An 18,677-nucleotide genomic window follows, 5' to 3' on the forward strand; every position below is an offset into this window, starting at 1 on the left:
TGTCCTGATAATGAATACACATGAAATACAGCCTGAACATCATGTGTACTCAGAATCCTGACACTTCTGAATCTTTTTTGTGAGATTTCGGCAAGTTAAACCAAACCTCGCGAGATCACGGCGGTAAACGAGATTTGGTTTCACTTGCCGGAATCTCACAAAAAAAGAGTCAGAAGTGTCAGGATTCTGAGTACACATGACGTCCAGGCTGGATGGTCATGTGTATTCATTATCAGGACACTGTAGTAATGTTAGGGGTGGTGTATGTAGCTGCACAGTGATATAACTATATCGCTAGTGCAGTGTAAATGAATGGAGAGGAGTGCATGATGCCGATTGGTCAGCGTCATGCACTCCTCTGTACAACGCCCACTTGGTCGAAAGTAAAAGTACGCCCACTTGGTCGAAAGTAAAAATACGCCCACTTGGGCATTAAGAAAGCTCATTAGCATAAACCAAAATCGCTCCTAACGTTGTGAAAAAAGATCGTTTTTTTAAATAAAAAGCATTACTGTCACCTACATTACAGCGCCCATCTCCTTATGTAGGAGACAGGACACTTATAATGTGGTGACAGAGCCTCTTTAATGCATAATACTTGGAGTGCTGAGTTCCCATTTTTATATGTTGGTTAATGTTAATAATTTTTTTGTGAGCGAAATCAAATATTAACAATTTGTCTACAATGAGAGTATTTTTTCCACCTGCTGCACCCGATGATCTTTTTGCATGGTTGTAAATGTTTTCTCATCTAACCCAGATTTAAAGTATACTTTCAGCGATATTGGCACGGGAGATGTAGCCAGGAAATGGGGTAATTTTGTCACCGAGGCAACCGTACAACAGTGAAAACCTCATCTGGAAAACTCCTATTGTAATGAAAGACTAAACATAGGTAAAAATTACACAAGTAGTAGCATTTACCTTTCAAGTCCCCCGCTGCTCCTATACCAAAAGTTTCATGGTTCCCTGACAGTCCTTGTTTACACCACTAAAGGTTAGTAAAAAAACAATTTTAACATAATTTTAACCCATATTTTATTTATTTCAACATTTTTATAGGGCTTGGAAAACCATTTATTGGAGCTTTGTGGGGGAAACCCCCAGAGATGTATAGTTGCTTTAGCAGCATTGTGGCTGGAGGCACGAATGTCGACATCACTAGAAGACTATTTAAAACTTATATCTAATAACTCCGCTCAATCAAGCCCTTTTTTGTAAAATGTTATTAGGCTGTTCACTTTGAACTCTTTACATTTTAGTCCCCCCATGTAGGACCCTTCTTCAGTATGCTACTGGGAGTAGTACAGCATTAGCTATAATAAAGCATTAGCTTTCACAAACTGTACAAAAAGGATAGTATACAATATTTTTTTTAACATACCAGAAGTTTATTTGGTAAATGTTTTTTTTAATAATCCATTTTTAATTACTTCAGGCTATAGAAAGTTAGTTTTCTTAAACCCAAACATTTAGAGAAAGTGTCATTATAGTCATAATTATTATGTAATGGTAGAAAACTTTTTCCAAAATAGCAAAATTAAAGGGACTATTTAAAACAATTAGTCCAATTTCAATCAATGTTAATAGCATAATAAAACCCACTGGAATTAAATCCCAACGCAAATGATATGTCTTCATTGTCCAAATGAAAATACACAACTCGGGTCTTTACAAAAACATGTACGCAGTAAGGAGGCTAAATGGCTGCTATAGCACAATGGTATTCTGCTTATAAGAACCCTGAAAAAGGCACTGTGGCAGAATGATACAAACCAGCAGCTGAAAAGCTTGATGACAGTATAAAGTACTATTCTCTAAGTTTGTTATGATAGGACAATAGTTCTAAATTGTAACAATAAAAATTAGAAGAAGTCTAACTGGTAATTTGTGGTCTATAAGTCAACCATGAAATATATATGATGTCGTGGGAGACTGTCGTGAGATATGGAATAATAACCAAGAGAATAATTACAGTATATGAGTCCATGTGTGATATTTTGCTCATAAGATGAAACAGTAAGAGTTAACAAAAGGGCTTGAATCTTCTTGGAATTAAGTCTGTAATGCTACACAGTGAAAAGCTTTTACATATTTTTATAGCTTTTCTGCACCCATTTTATACAAAATTGTGCGAGTTAAAATGGGCTAAACAGATAACATGTGCATTAATATATTTATTTACATAAAATCAATCCATCAAGTAAATTACAAGATGCTTCTTAAAACCACATAAGTTCATTCATATTTTCTACGATTTCGATTTTGTCGTAATTATCATATTATTATGCTGGGCCCAGAAATGGAAACTTCCATGTGGCCCTAGGTCATGGTCATGTGCAGATAAATGCAAATCAATGGGCCTGGACAAGTTGTTGTGCAGCCCAGACCTTAAGCTGGCCATACACTAGTGATTATAGTTGTTTGCAATTACAGATTTAGACCATATCTATTGTCCCGCTTCGTGACACAAAATGCTATATCAGTGACCGAAAGCAAATATCTGCCAAAAAGTAGATGGGACATGTGGGATATTTTCTGTGACTCTTCTTTAGGTGTAATATTAGACATATTTCAGAAATAATGAACAATTGATCAGAGCCAATTTGCATGCGCTATTTTCATCACAAACAGAATTCACTTCCATCTATTCACCGACATTGCACATATCTATCACAGTTAATGACATTTTAACCAGACCGACTATGAACAACAAGTCCAAATTAACTACTGTATGGCCAGCTTTAGACAATCAAGTACAACATAATACACTTCCAAATACAATGATTCTTTAAGAAATGATGATGGAGATTGGAGTGTAGCAGGAAATAATGCCAACCAGAATGAAGCAGACAAAACGTAAAGTTAAAATAATGAACCTTGGGTACAAATTTACATTTCACTCAACTACATTCCACCACACCATGAATAGTAGGATGAACTCAGAACATCTTGATTATCAAAGATTTAAATAAATTTCTAAAGAACAGAAACATGGCGCAGAGACGGCTCCCCCTTTTGAATGCGTGAGTGAGACCCTGAGCACCAGATGTACTAATTTAGTTTCATTTGGCCAAAAATGAGACTGGACAGATCAGATTCCAAAGTTATATGATCATCCTGTTGAAATGAGCTATAGATATAGACTAACAAAAGTAAAAGGAAATTAAGTAAAAGCAAGAAGGCAAAACTAAAATAAAAAAGTGAGATTTATTTCACATATTCCACAATAGTAAAATTATTATTTAAAAAAAAAAAACATATGCCATGAATGCTACATGCTCCTTATGTGATGACATGTAATGTGAATTTTTCTCTTTTATGTCTAATGTTCTATGACCCGAAACAAAAGGTTAAATAAGTGTTTTCTTCTCAGCGCTTTAGTCTCTATGAATGATAACAGTGTGACCTAAAGAAATCAGAAACTGACAAATCACATAAATGACTTGAGAAGAAGCAACAAATACAAAAGCATTTCTAATCTTTCTAGAAAAAGACAAGATCATTGTCCTCTTTTAAAAGCATAGAGAGATTGAAAAACACTGCGCTATCTATAAATTCAAGGTCAAAGATACTTTCTTGAAAAAGTCAGTTCTGAGTAACCGGAGCAGAAAACATTGCATTCATGGTAACCATGTATGTCACAAAACACTTTTCTCAGACAAAAACATACAATATGACAATCACAAAAGGCAACAAGTGAAATGAGAGGCACAGTTCTTGTGAGGGACCATCACAGCCACCCTTGCAGGCATGAAGGGTAGAATGACCATGAGCCATGCAGGATGTTGTGGCAATGCCTAATAGACATGCACTTCCCATAATCCAGGTTAGTAACAGCACAACTTGCAGGTTAGTTGTAAATCTTCCACTGCTAGCAAACACACCATGGCAGGGAATACATGCCACAAAGAGGCAAAGAAAAAGCAAAAAATAAAAATAAAATGTAGACAAACAAAACAAACTAATGCCCAGGGTCCCAAAGCCAGGACAGTTCTACCTACCCGTACTGATCAGGTTGATGCATCATTGGAACCTGAGAGTTGCCATAGTTGGGATGCTGTGAGGAAAACATGGTGCGTCCGCCAGCCCCAGACTGGCTGGGATAAGCAGGCGACCTAATGTATTGTGGCCTAAAGCAGGACAAAAGAACAGGCTACTTTGGATATGCACTTTAATCAAATGAGCCAATTAACATCCACCAGCAAAAAAACTTCAGAGAATAGTCAAGTAACATTTTATAATACAAGGAAAGCTTGATAGGGAATGCTGACAGAATCTTTCTAAAGAAACTTTTGTTTTTAGGGCCTCCTAAGGTGATCGGATGTAGAAATCGTAGCCATATTTTAACAATATTTTTCTAACTTTTGGCGTGTGGAGCGCTCAATTTTTGACGAGTAATTCATCGATAGATATTAACATATTTTACATCCTATGTAAAAAGGATTTGTAGTATTTTAGTAAAAATAAAAAAATAAAAACTGTTTAGATTCTCCAAAATGAAGGCTATAGTAAGGAGAAGTGAGTAAATTGCCAGGCAACACAATTATTTTAAAAGTTTCAAAAGGATGTGCAGTACTTGACTATTTAAAGATATTTTGCCGCTAGGACAGGGCTCTTTAACTTTTTACACAAAAATACTGAATAAGGCCCTCTTGCACACAACTGTAGATTTTGTCCATAATTGCAGACCATAAGTACGCTCTGCAATTACGGACCCATTCATTTCTATTGACCACGGACACCTTCCCGTATATTTGCAGGAAGGTGTCCGGGCCGTTATATGGGAGCACGGGCCAAAAATGGGAGCACGGGCCTTTATATGGGAGCACGGGCCAAAAATGCGTGTGGCTGTCCGAACCCATATTTGCGGACCACTATTAAGGGCACGGCCGTGCGCATGGGGCTTAAAGGCCTGAAAGGAAAAACATGTGGCATTCAGCATACACAGTGTGCCAATGTCCACTGATTCCACTCAAAATTTGAAAAAGCTGAGGTGGTTGTGTGGCAGGAAGAGTTGCCGTAATCGCACCACAAAAACTGCAGGACAAACTGCATAAAAATACATGTTTTTTTTCTTTTTTGTGGTTCTTCTGAAACTTACAGTCTCCAAATGTTAGTTAATATTTTTATTTAAGGTGGGGGTTCCCTTTTCTTTTCTCAGAACAAAGCATGGTCTCAGGCCTCATGCACACGACCGTAAAAAACGCCCGTTATTACGGGTCGTAATTACGACCCGTAATAACGGGCTCATAGACTTCTATTGGCCACGGGTACCTTACCGTTTTCTTACGGGAAGGTGCCTGTGCCGTTAAAAAAGATAGAACATGTCCTATTTCAGGCCGTAATAACGTCACGGACAGTCCATAGAAGTCTATGGAGCTCCCGTAATGACGGGTGGCTACATGTGTGCACCCGTCATTACGGCAGCGTTGCTAAGCGACGTCAGTAAATAGTCACTGTCCAGGGAGCTGAAAGAGTTAACTGATCGGCAGTAACTCTTTCAGCACCCTGGACAGTGACTACCGATCAGAATAAAGAGCAACCTGTAAAAAATAAAAATAAAAGACGTTCATACTTACCGAGAACTTCCTGCTTCCTCCAGTCTGGTCTCCCGACCGTTGTCTTGGTGACGCGTCCCTCTCGACATCCGGCCCGACGTCCTGGCCATCCCTGGATGACGTTTCAGCCCATGTGACCGCTGCAGCCAATCACAGGTCAATCACAGGCTGCAGCGGTCACATGGACTGCCGCGTCATCCAGGGATGTCGGGCTGGATGTGAAGAGAGGGACGCGTCACCAAGACAACGGCCGGGTAAGTATGAATTTCTTTAACTTTTATTACAGAAAGGGCTGTCCCTTCTCTCTATCCTGCACTGATAGAGAGAAGGGGCTGCCGATTAGTGCAGTGCTATTTTGCCGCCAAAAACGTGCCCGTAAATACGGGTGGAACACGGGTGACACCGGACCCATATTTACGGGCACGGGTCCGTAAATACTGGTGCAAAACGGGTCGAATACGTGTGACACCGGACCCGTATTTACGCCAGTATTTACGGGTGGGAAAAAATACGGTCGTGTGCATGAGGCCTAAGTGTGGTGTTTTTGGGGTAATTTTTTTTACCTACATACCTAAATATTTAAAAACCTTTTTTTTTGTGTAATGTGTTCTATGTAAAACGGTCACGCTACTGTGCATTTTTAACTCACTTTTATTATTAGTTTTTCTTTAGGTAAAAATGTGTCAAAGATATGAGGAATAGCGCATGTCTCTGTTTTAAAAAGATGCAACATATGGTTAAAAGTCATATGGTTTTCAACAGCATTGTTTGAAGAGGATTTTTAAAAGTCACATTCATAACAATGTAACATCTGGCTATTGTTGTAAATGACTCCAGCGGTAAATATCCCACATGTAAAAGTTCCCTTAGGAATCCCATGCATTTATAGTGGAAGAACAACAAAGAGAGGTCAGTGATGGGATCTGCTACATACACTATATGGACAAATGTATTGGGACACCTACACATTAACACCTACAGGAGCTTTTAGGATATCCTATTCTAAAACCATAGGCATTCATATGGAATTGGTCCCCCACTTTGCAGCTAAAACAGCTTCCACTCTTCTGGGAAGCCTATCTACAAGACTTTAGAGTGTCCGTGGGAATTTTAGCCCATTCATCCAGAACAGCATTTGTGAGGTCAGACACTGATGTTGGATGAGAGGGCCTGGCTCGCAATCTCCATTCTAGTTCATCCCAGAGGTGTTCAATCCAGTTGAGGTCATGGCTCTGTGCAGACCAGTCAAGTATTTCCACACCAAACTCACCCAACCATGCCTTTATGGACCTTGCTTTGTGCACTGGGGCACAGTTATACTGGAACAGAAAAGGGCAGTCCCCAAACTGTTCCCACAAAGTTGGAAGCATGCACTTGTCCAAAATGTCTTGGTATGCTAAAGCCTGAAGATTTCCTTTCACTGGAACGAAGGGGCCTAGGCAAAAAACCTGAAAAACAACCTCGTAACAATATCCCTCCTCCACCAAACTTTGCATATAGCACAATGTAGTCTGGCAGGTAACGTTCTCCTGGCATTCGACAAGCCCAGATGCGTACATCAGACTGGCAGATAGAGAAGCGTAAATTATCACTTTACAGAACACGTTTTCACTGCTCCAGAGACCTGTGGCGGACTGCTATTCACTACTCCATCTGACGCTTGCCATTGTGCTTGGCTATAGAAACCCATATCATGAAGCTCCAGACTCAGTTTTTGTGCAGATGTTAATGCCAGGGGAGGTTTAGTTCATGAGTCAGCAGAGCGTTGGCGACTTTTATGCACTATGTGTCACAGCACTTGGCGACCCCGCTCTGTCACTTTGTGGCTGAGTTGCAGTTCCTAGATGCTTCCACTTTGCAATAATACCACTCACAGATGATCGCGGAATATCTAGGAGGAAAGAAATTTCACGAACTGACTTATTGCAATGATGGCGTCCTATGCCGGTACCACACTGGAATTCAGTGAGCTCTTTAGAATGACCCATTTTTTCACAAATGTTTGTAAAGGCGATTACATGGCTAGGTGCTTGGTTTTATACACCTGTGGGAATGAGACTGAATGAAACACCTGAGTTGAATGATTAAGAGATGTGTCCCAATACTTTTATCCATATAGTGTATATCTATTATGCAACGTGTTCCCAATTCAGCACTTCTGGGGGCCATTTAGTCAGTGTGTTGGAGATAACTTACTAGTGTAGTTCTACAAGGACCCTTTAAAGATGCCTTAAAATATCTACCTTCCCAACCATTTTTTACAAAAAAGTGACAACTTTACAAATGGTTAATTAAAAATGTCCCTGCCATTTTGTGTCTAACCACTATATACAAACAATGTGTAGTATTATCTGGCAGTTATACTCCCTATCATCTATTCCCTACTTCTTGCTATATATGGTAGGTTAGCAAAAAGTAGGGGACAGATCTTTTTATTATGTTTATTAATGACCTTGTAGAGGGCTTACGGAGCATAATGTCAATATTTGCAGATGATACGAAGCTCTGTAAAGCAATCAACACAGAGGTGGATACTACAATACTGCAGAAAGATTTGGAGAAGATGTAGGTCTAGGCATAGAAATGGCAAAAGAAGTTTAATGTGGATAAATGTCCGGTTATGAACTTGTGCCGAACATAAAAAATTCTGTAATTATATATTAAATAGTAAAACACTGAATACACTGCTACAGAAAAAGACTTCGGGATATTGGTTGACAGGAGACTTGACTCCAGCGACCAGTGCCAGGCAGCTGCTGCCAAGGTAGATAAAATCATGCACATGACAAGAATATAATTTTGCCTCTATACAAATCACTAGTCAGACCACATATGGAATATTGTGAGCAATTTTGGGCACCTGCATATAAGAAGGACATAGGTGAACTAGAGCGGGTACAAACGAGGGCAACCTTTTTGATTAATTGAATGGGTGGATTGCAATACCAAGAAAGGTTATCAAACTTGGGGTTGTTCAGTTTAGAAAAAAAGACAGATCTGATTACAAAGTATAAATATATAAATGGAAAGTACAGAGATCTTTCTAATGATCATTTTACTCCTAGGTGGCATCCTCTACATCTAGAGAAAAGGTTTCACCACATTACAGACAGGGATTCTTTACTGTAAGAGTAGTGAGATTTTGGAACGCTCTGACACACAATGTTGTGACGGTTGGTTCATTGAGCAAGTTTAAGGATGACCTGGATGCCTTGCTTGAAATATATAATATTGCAAGTTATGGGTATTTTTCCTCTAATGAGGCAATATGCATTGGCCTCATTTTTTTTTCTTCCTTCCACTAGATCAACATGGTAGGATTATAGGTTAGACTTTAGGTTAGTAACGTTCGTCTTTTTTCAACCTTATAAACTATGTAACTATGATAGAAGGGAGTATAACTGAAAAAAAAATTACATTAAATTTAGACTATTTTCAAAAATATTTGCGAAGGTGGACTTTCCCTTTAAATAAACTCTGTAATTTAATCCCTTGATTCAGGTTTGCAGTTGCTTGGTCATTGCTCAAAGGTTGTTAGGTCACGTCTATAGTTTATGATATAGGGAAAGGTTATGTTGTCACAACTGTATTTAAGCGGGGCTACAGTGGTAACATAGGGTCTAGATCTATCCTGAAAATGGGCTTTTGATGTGGACTTCAGATATGATTACTAATTACCACTTTTAGCCTCTAGACTTTGTGACTTTATTTTTTGCTTTTAGATTATCTAGGCCCAGGAGTTTTGATGAATGGAAAATAAAATGTAGTACGTAAGCATGATTGAAAAAATAGCCGACTACAAACCTACCAATTAAACGTTAGTCGCACAACTGGAATTGATAGTGTCCTTTTATGTTCCACAAGACAACATAAACGGATGTATTCTCTACAGTAAAGATGTAATGAAAATTATTTGCAATGGCATAAACGTGTGATGACAAACTGCGACCCAACTGATGCTGCAAGCAAACCTGAATGAAAAATCTTATGTCCAACAGTGACACACAAATGACTTCAGAACTCTGCCAGAGGAAACCACCATTTATCTGCAACCTTTTATGTGTGCAGTTTTCACATACTGGTGTTTCAAAACCATCTTAAAACCCTAAACAGATGAAAGGCAATATTGTTACTGTACAGGGCAAGACAAATTTTCGACAGACCCTATGTGGCAGACCTAACATAGGTACACGAGGGGAAGCATTGATATTTGTTTCAATGAAGTTTGTTTCTTTAATCCTAACTCTATTCTTCTATCTAAAACATGAAATTCAATGGCCTTTTCCCCACCGAATAGCACTGCAATGGACAATGGCTTGCAACCTTTCGGTCTTGGATTTCACCATGGCCGGGTCCCCGTTAAAATAGGGAAGGTGAAGGAGATGCCGAATACGTATAGGAAGGAGATAAATGCTATAGAGGTTGTATGGAAGATTTGAACAAACTGCAACCGGGACAAGTAGAATCTGCAGTCTCTACAGAACAAACAAGCTATCGCAGCTTGATAGATGTGGGAGCCTGGCTGTGACTGGCAGCCGGGCATCCGCTGCAACTTCCGAGATCAGAGAGAACTCCATTTAACCCCTTAAATGCTGTGGTCAATAGCGACCACAGCATTTTAAAGTAGTTTACAGAGGGAGGGGGGCTCCCACTGTCACCCATCGGTGGCCTGCAAATGCAATTGCAGGCTGCTGATGGGCTGCCATGGCAGTTAGGGGGCCTAACAAAGTCGCCCAGGTTGCCATACCATACCAGAGGCACATACCAATACACTTTACCCTGACCGGCCGAAATGCTTTAGTAATTGAAGTATACCAAAGCGTTATAAAATCAATCAAACAAATGCTTTGAGAAGTCCCCTAGTGGAGCAAAAAAATATACATTAACTGGTTCCCGACCTCTGGCTGTATTTTTACGGCCAGTGGTCAGGGTCCTTAAAACCCGAGCCATAGACTTTTTACGGCTCGGCTTTTAACTTGCTGCCCGCACGATCGGGCAGCTGAATGTCAGGTCTCCGGCTGTCAGTGACTGCCGGGGACCCTGATGAGAAGATAGGAGCAGCTTTTGCTGCTTCTGTCTTCTCCGATGTCTTTTTACACAGCGCTCAATGAATGCTGTGTATAGGAATATACACGCCGCTGCCTCTATTCCTCCCGGTGTTCATGTGACTGGTCACATGATCGCCGGGTGCCGTTACTGACAGACTGCTGCTGGGTCTTACTAGACCCAGCACAGCCCTATTAGTGACAATCGTCTATGAGAGGGCTGATTTCCCCTGTAACTGGGGCTGCACATTTAAATAATATATACACATAAAATACCCACCCCAAAAAAAAACGTTCCCCCCCCCCGCCAATCATTTTTGTAACGCTAGCGCTGACCCAATTACCCTAATATAGACATGTAATATATAAAAATTTACGGTAGACAATGACGATCACAAATAATAGGTCTATTTTAGGGTAAAACTATGTTATTACCCAATAAAATAGCTGAAACATAAAAAAGCTTATTTTTTTACTATTATTTTCAAACTTTATGAATAAAAATTCTAAAATAGCAAAAAAGGTGTGTATAAAAACGATAAAAAAAAGAAACCTGCATTGTCTACGGAAAAAACGTCGCAAAAATCACGTCGCTAGCCCAACAAATAAAAAAGTTATAGTCATTTAACTAACACGTGCTAAAAATGGCTAAACGGTGTCTGGTCCTGAAGGCGCAAAATAGCCCGGTCCTGAACTGGTTAATCGAAGTAAAATAAAAAGTATAAGAAAAGTAAATTTTTAAAAAGTGGGCGTAGCTTAGCGGTAGGGGCGGTCTGACGTATTTACTATAATTTACTACAGATACTGGCATCAATTCTAGTGGAAATCTATGTCAGCTTCTGGCTGACGTAGATTTTACTCTGTGGCGCGTGGACAACCGAATATGTGAAAAATATGACTCCTGCGGGCTTTAAGCTAAGACTGCCATATGAAACACCAGTCTTAGTAAATCCGCCCTAATATATTTACTAAACTGTAACTAGAGAGAGAATTTTTTTTTACATTGTGCTGTAACTATTATAACCATTTTAAGTGTTTTCCAGTTAGACTTCAGACTATAGTATTGTTTGTTGCTTGGCTGTAGGCAGAATGTGCAGAAAAACAGTATCACAATGGGCATTACATGCCAAACACTTCACCAAACATACCTATTCTGTGCAGAATTAGCAGCCGCCTGCATCACTGCTGCTGCTGCCTCCTGCGCCTTACGGTTCACACTTGGCATAGGTGGGCCCATCCCTGCACCTCCTTGTTGAGAGTTGGGAGTCATACTGCCCATGTTTCCGGGATACGGCCTGTTCTGTACAGCATTCCCAGGCATTCTTCCCATGTTCATGGAGCTACTTTGTCCATGTCCGTGCATCTGGCTGTTTGCATTAATGTTCATGCCTGGACCAGGACCACTGTAGTTTGTGTTTGGTACTCCAGTATATGATGGTGGTCTTGAGTAATTTCCTTAAATAATAAAGATAGAACAATATTAGAATGATTACATACATAAATTGTGTTAACAGAAGAAATTATAGTAAAATATCTCTGGCATTTCATCTGGCATCAATGGGTCCTGATAGATGATAGACTGTGAACTTTGCTACATTATCGGTAAATCACAAAATTACTGCATAATGTATCGCTATACAAGCCATACACCTGATTAAAAAAAAGTATGGCTAGTAAAGCGTGATCAAGACATGTGATCCAAAAGAAGGACTGACCCTTCAAAAATTGGGACAGATATGTATAAAATACATCTATAAGACAATCTTCACTACAATGTCCTTTTACAAAAGCAGCCTCCAAAAAGCCATAGGCATGAAACTGGGTATTTTCGTTTAATTTATTACAGCTAAAGCAGCATCTCCAGCCTGCAGCATGAACCCCCTGCCAACATTTCTAGACATCAATCACTTAATCAGAGTACTCAAGCACTTTAGTGAAGAGGTTAAAATCGGGAATACTAAAAATGCACAAAGCTTTTCGAGGAAAAAACAGATAAAAGCTTGAGGGCGTAAGTTAACCTACATTCATTTTTGTATAAAACTTACTACGGAACTTCACTAGGCCTGTAAGGCAGCACGCCAGATTTCAAATCAAAGCCATCACTGATCTTTTTATTTATTTAGTTATTTTAGGAAGGGAAAATGCACCTTGAGCTCTTCATATGCAGCATTGCTTATTATAAGCTTGTGTCAAGAATCTGGCAAGTGATATTAGGCATTCTGTCCAAATAACGACAGACATTGCACTCAGTGATTCGGAGAGCGGTAGATTGACACATACAAGAGATGAAAGGTTTTGCGGTCGTCTTCCAACCCAAAACAATGTAAATTACAAGCCATATTTCTTTACGGGGCTAGAACGCAGTTTTTTTTTCTGTATAAATCTGGTTTTATGCATCTAAATATAACATACGCGGACTGTATAAGAGAACCAATAATTATTCATAGTAACAAACCTCTCTTCCAACTTAAAGAGGCGCTGTCACCAGATTTTGCAGCCCCTATCTGCTATTGCAGCAGATAGGCGCTGCAATGTAGATTACAGTAACGTTTTTATTTTAAAAAAAACGAGCATTTTTGGCCAAGTTATGACCATTTTTGTAGTTATGCAAATGAGGCTTGCAAAAGTCCAAGTGGGTGTGTTTAAAAGTAAAAGTCCAACTGGGCGTGTATTATGTGCGTACATCGGGGCGTTTTTAATACTTTTACTAGCTGGGCGTTCTGATGAGAAGTAACATCCACTTCTCTTCAGAACGCCCAGCTTCTGGCAGTGCAGATCTGTGACGTCACTCACAGGTCCTGCATCGTGTCGGACACATCAGCACCAGAGGCTTCAGTTGATTCTGCAGCAGCATCGGCGTTAGCAGGTAAGTAGCTACATCGATTTACCTGCAAACGCCGATGCTGCTGCAGAATCATCTGTAGCCTCTGGTGCCGATGTGTCCTCGCTCGTGTGACACGATGCAGGACCTGTGAGTGACGACACAGCGTGATCTCTCGAGAACACGCTGTGTCTGTGCACTGCCAGAAGCTGGGCGTTCTGAAGAGAAGTGGATGATACTTCTCATCAGAACGGCCAGCTAGTAAAAGTATTAAAAACGCCCCGATGTACGCACATAATACACGCCCAGTTGGACTTTTACTTTTAAACACACCCACTTGGACTTTTGCAAGCCTCATTTGCATAACTACAAAAATGGTCATAACTTGGCCAAAAATGCTCGTTTTTTAAAAATAAAAACGTTACTGTAATCTACATTGCAGCGCCTATTTGCTGCAATAGCAGATAGGGGCTGCAAAATCTGGTGACAGAGCCTCTTTAAAATAAACATGAAATAGAACAATTATTATTAAATTTAGTTTTTGTCTTCTCCTTTCTAAAATAACCCGATCTAATAAATGCCTGCTTAAAGGGTTATTCCCATCTTATTAAGTTATGGCACATCACTAGGATATGCCATCTCTCAGGTGGGGGTCCGACCACTCAGGGCCCCCATCGATCCTGAGAATGAAGGGGCCAGGCAAGCATTTAGCAAGTAAATGGGGCCAGCTGCAGTTACCTGTACAGCTGGGTGCACTACTATGCAAAGAAGACTTAGAAAGGGACGCATCGCTAAATTAGTACTGCAGCCCCTTCATTCTTAGGATGGATGGTGGTCCCAGAGGTCAGATCCTTACTCCTCATAAGGTGATGGTATATTCTAGTGATATGCCATAACTTTATAATATGGAAATAACCATTTGATGTGTCTTTACACAATTATTTTTGAAAAATCTTTCCATCAGGACAATGTTAGCAGTTGACAGGATGGAGCTTCCTCCCAGCCGATGCACCATTGCTGCTTAGCCACAGTTCTCACAAGAACTGTATGGTAGGCATCAATTGTAAATATGCAGGGCAATCCTTTATATATAAAAAAAAAAAACGTGTCACTTGAAGTTATATTTACAAACTGCGCCCCCAATGTTGTTGATTTTTATGGTGGTATAATAATTTCATTGTTTCATCTACTCCTCCACTCACACTGGGCAATTCTAGTTATGATCATTAAGAATTATAACAATAATTGATCAGTGTAAACTGACTTTTACGTGTCTAGCTCTAGAATGCTTGATAATCTAACACCTAAAGAATTCTATATATATATATATAGTGAAATGCAACAATGTAGCTGTATCTAGCTATGACAAAAATGTAGTAACCAACTTCACATTGATTATAATTCTAAATATCATCATTTTATAGCAACAATATATAATAAAAGTTACAGAATGGATTCCTTTATATTCAATAGTTCTCCTGGCAACCTAACTGATATTGGAGTGACATTGAAAGCCAAAACTCTCCAGAAATAAAAAAAAAACTGACCTCACACGAATTCGAGTATTTGTCTCAATTTGGTATAAATGAGTGGAGGTGAGTTCTAGCTTATTTACTGCAATACAGAATAATGGTTAACACTAGACCCCAGAAATAGAAAAGGTGCCTCTCCTTCATGCGTTGGGTTTTTAACCCCTTCCCGACATCCGCCGTATGGATACGGCTCACGTCAGGCGCGGGGGAGGGGGTGTATGGAGCAGGCTCATGGGCTGAGCCGTTTTGTAGTAAACCCACTGTATGTAGATATGCTGCTCAGCTTATGGTTATGCAGGACAGGCACAACAATTGTATAAGGATATCCGTGGAGTTAGATGCCAGTCCTTGTGGTACGGTGTGTCCAAATGGGCTCTCACAGTAAACAACACATATATGGTAGACACAAAAATGAGACATTCATAGCAGGATTAGTAAGAAATTCATCAACGTGAAGATTGAATAATAGACTTCAATGGAAAATGTCCAATAACATATCTGTAAATAAGTTTCATATAAACATCAAATAATGCCGCAAGAACCCCAGATGATTGGTGCTATTTAGGCGCCACTTTTTTTCCTTTCTGCAGAGGCAGTCTATCCTATGTGCCAACTACTTATTGATTGATATTTAGGGGCAGATTTACTAGGACTGGCATTTTATACGCCAGTCTTAGTCACTGCTCCGCTGGAGTAAGATGCTACAGGTTTATTAAGAGGCGCATGCTCACTGCTCCGCTTGTACCCAACAGGACCCCTCAGCATTTCAGCGTGGCTCATACAAGGTCCAATCAGCATCAGAGTCTTATATGCAATGCAGAACTCAACGTCCCCTTTTCAATACCTCCAACGGAAGGACAAAACGCAACGTGAATGTCCTATTTGGGCTGGGTTGAATGTTATGTGCACTTGATAGAAACATTTTACAGTATAATGCTCCTAGGTATAAGAGACCACTACGTAAATATTAACTACTATTAGATTCTCTTTCCTTATTGTACCATAGGAAGTCCTAAAGAACTCCCTGCCCAGATCTTGCATTTATTTTCCACAACATTCGATTAGAAAACTATTTCCATAATAATCTATTTTAATAATATAATCTCAAAACTCTCTATAATTTTTGTAATACACACCATAAGCAATGACAGAAATATATATCGTACGAAAAAGGGGAACGAACTTGCAACTTCCACATTATACTTGACCACACTGACTTATTCTAAACGTCCCTACAATAACTAGTGTAAAACTAAAACAGAGTAAACATCTTAATCTAAACCAAAGACTAATACATGAAATAGCACAGAGGGAAATCCAGGAATAAGGAGGCCAGTCATCTTCCTATGCTTTGCTAATGGATTAGCAATTCACTGGCGAGGACTTTGACAGAAAACAGATGGCCCTAAACATTAAAGACAATGAATCCAGCAGCTGCCTGGCTGGCCCATGTCAGCTGGACGTGTCACAAAGCCAAGTCCGGGTGCCCACACACTTGTAGATGTAGGCCCAGACTGGCATTTGTTAAAGCAGAAACCAGCAGCCAACTGCTTCTCCCAGGGGGGAAACCCTGCAGATGAGACTGATCATTTAACATCTAACTGCCCTAATGTAAATATTTTATGTGTCATTTATATTTAGCCAAGGGATTGAATTTTTGTTAATGTAATCATATTGTAACAATAATTTTACATGTATGTAGTCTGGACAAGGAATGATTATTAAGGATATTATACTATTACTGTATACTACTAAAAATAAAATTGACACCACCCAGTACTAACAATACAGAAGTCCGTAGAAGATTATTCATCAGGTGAATAAGGGATCAATAATTGGAATATTGTATAATTTTAAAACACTACCTTATAATAAAAATGAGAAAAAAGAGTACTAAAGAAACTTATATAAAGGGATGAAATGTATTTGTAAGTTTAAAACTTGCCTTGCTGTCCATACTGGTTCACCTGTGGTCCATAATTGGCAGTGGAGTTTCCCTGTTGAAAGCTGCCCATACCAGTATGCAACTGACCCCCGGTAGACGGATGAGGCGACATAGGGGGTCCAGTCTGTTGAGGTCCATACTGAGACAGTTGATGGTTTCTTTGGACTCCAGGCATGTAACCTATAATTTAAATAAAGGTAAAACAATATAAAGGGACTTAAAATTAATTTTTTTAAAAGTTGTTTTTTAAAGAAATCTCCTAGAAACTGCCTTTCCATGATTTTCATGCGTGCATATTTATTTTTTAATACTGAATTATTGTTAACGTCCACCATCATTTCATACTATATTTTCATAGGGGACAGAGCTCTGTTTTTTTTAAACATAGAGCTCCAGATCTCCTGCTTCCCTTTAAACAGTCGTAGAGTTAAATGATAAAATCCTGGATGTCTGCAGCCATCACTGGAGACCTCACTGCATATGGATTTATACAGCTAGTATAAAACTCCATGAGAGCTACATATACAGCTAGTATAAAACTCCATGAGAGCTACATATACAGCTAGTATAAAACTCAATGAGAGCTGCATATACAGGTAGTATAAAACTCCATGAGAGCTACATATACAGCTAGTATAAAACTCCATGAGAGCTACATATACCGCTAGTATAAAACTCAAGGAGAGATACATAAATCCGTACACCATATGCTGTGTAATGGCAAGCATTTGAGTGCAGGGCCCCCTCTCCAAGGGGGCCACATAGCAGTTGTGTGCTCTACCTTTGTGGTAGTGAAGCCACGGTCTGGCAAAGATGAAGTTTATGCATAAATTTGAAAAATGTATGGAAAATGATACCTAATGCAGAGTTTAACATGTTTTAATGCAAAGAAACAGAAAAATCATGTGAAAAATATGATGATTATAACTAAATTCGGCATATAAATAAAATATATGATAATACAATCAGTACTGTAAATGATAAGATCAGAAGCGCAGGCTGAATGCATTTATACATGTCACCGAACTCCAAGGTTATTTCTAATATTAATGATAATTTATAGAAGTACATTATTTTCTTTAATAATATAAACCTGAACTGCTGCAATACCTCTTTGAAGAGAAATTGGAATCTTCTTGTCAACCATTTATTTAAGGATTAATATGAAACACTCTCATCCTTATTATAAAGAAGGTAAAGGTCTGCAGCAGCTGTATTTTTATGTTCTGCAGCAGCTGGGAAACTGTATAATACATGCTGCAGCTGCTGAAGAACCTCTTAATGAAAGAGAAATATATCGTTCAGTGGTTGGCACAGGAGAAGGAATTTCCTTACATTTCCTCCAGCTAGAGATTCATTTGCTGGTCCACTGCAAGGATTTTTCTAACATAATGACCTTAGTGGCTTATTATGTAATGCAATTCACATCAAAAATGGAACATCAGAGCAATTTATTTCTAACCCAGTGTTGAGGAATTCTTGTCCTTGTTCTCAAAATATAGTTTCTTTTGGTTTGAAATGTACTGTATAACCTTTGCAAAGACTGTGGCCAATTAAAGAAAATCCTAAGTACTTTTGTCTTTTTGTTACCTATTTCCCCATCCATGTAGGTGACTGAGCTGGTAGAAGGTAGGGTTGTCACAATACCAGAATTTAGACTTCGGACCGATACTATGTGTAGTATTGCGATACTCGATACCAAAACGATACTTTTGACAACAAATAAAAGTTTTTCCATTTTCTGATCTGAGGCATGTGGTGTGATGAATTTTG

The 18,677-nt window shown here is 39.2% G+C and overlaps 1 protein-coding gene across 8 annotated transcripts in view; it reads right to left on the reverse strand.

Moving 5' to 3' along the window:
• ARID1B (AT-rich interaction domain 1B) overlaps nucleotides 1–18,677 on the reverse strand; it is a 434,025-nt gene that overhangs the window by 79,804 nt on the left and 335,544 nt on the right. For 6 of the 8 annotated variants that reach the window (XM_075862678.1, XM_075862676.1, XM_075862674.1 and 3 more), the window contains 3 exons: nucleotides 16,905–17,084; nucleotides 11,755–12,061; nucleotides 4,005–4,133 (listed from right to left, as the gene is read on the reverse strand). In XM_075862678.1, coding sequence (XP_075718793.1) covers nucleotides 4,005–4,133; nucleotides 11,755–12,061; nucleotides 16,905–17,084 — 616 coding nt within the window. The remainder of the gene's footprint in view (nucleotides 1–4,004; nucleotides 4,134–11,754; nucleotides 12,062–16,904; nucleotides 17,085–18,677) is intronic. The other 2 variants (XM_075862679.1, XM_075862675.1) reach the window with 1 other exon arrangement.

The sequence above is a fragment of the Rhinoderma darwinii genome, chromosome 4 (assembly GCF_050947455.1).
Source record: "Rhinoderma darwinii isolate aRhiDar2 chromosome 4, aRhiDar2.hap1, whole genome shotgun sequence".
Taxonomy (NCBI): domain Eukaryota; kingdom Metazoa; phylum Chordata; class Amphibia; order Anura; family Rhinodermatidae; genus Rhinoderma; species Rhinoderma darwinii.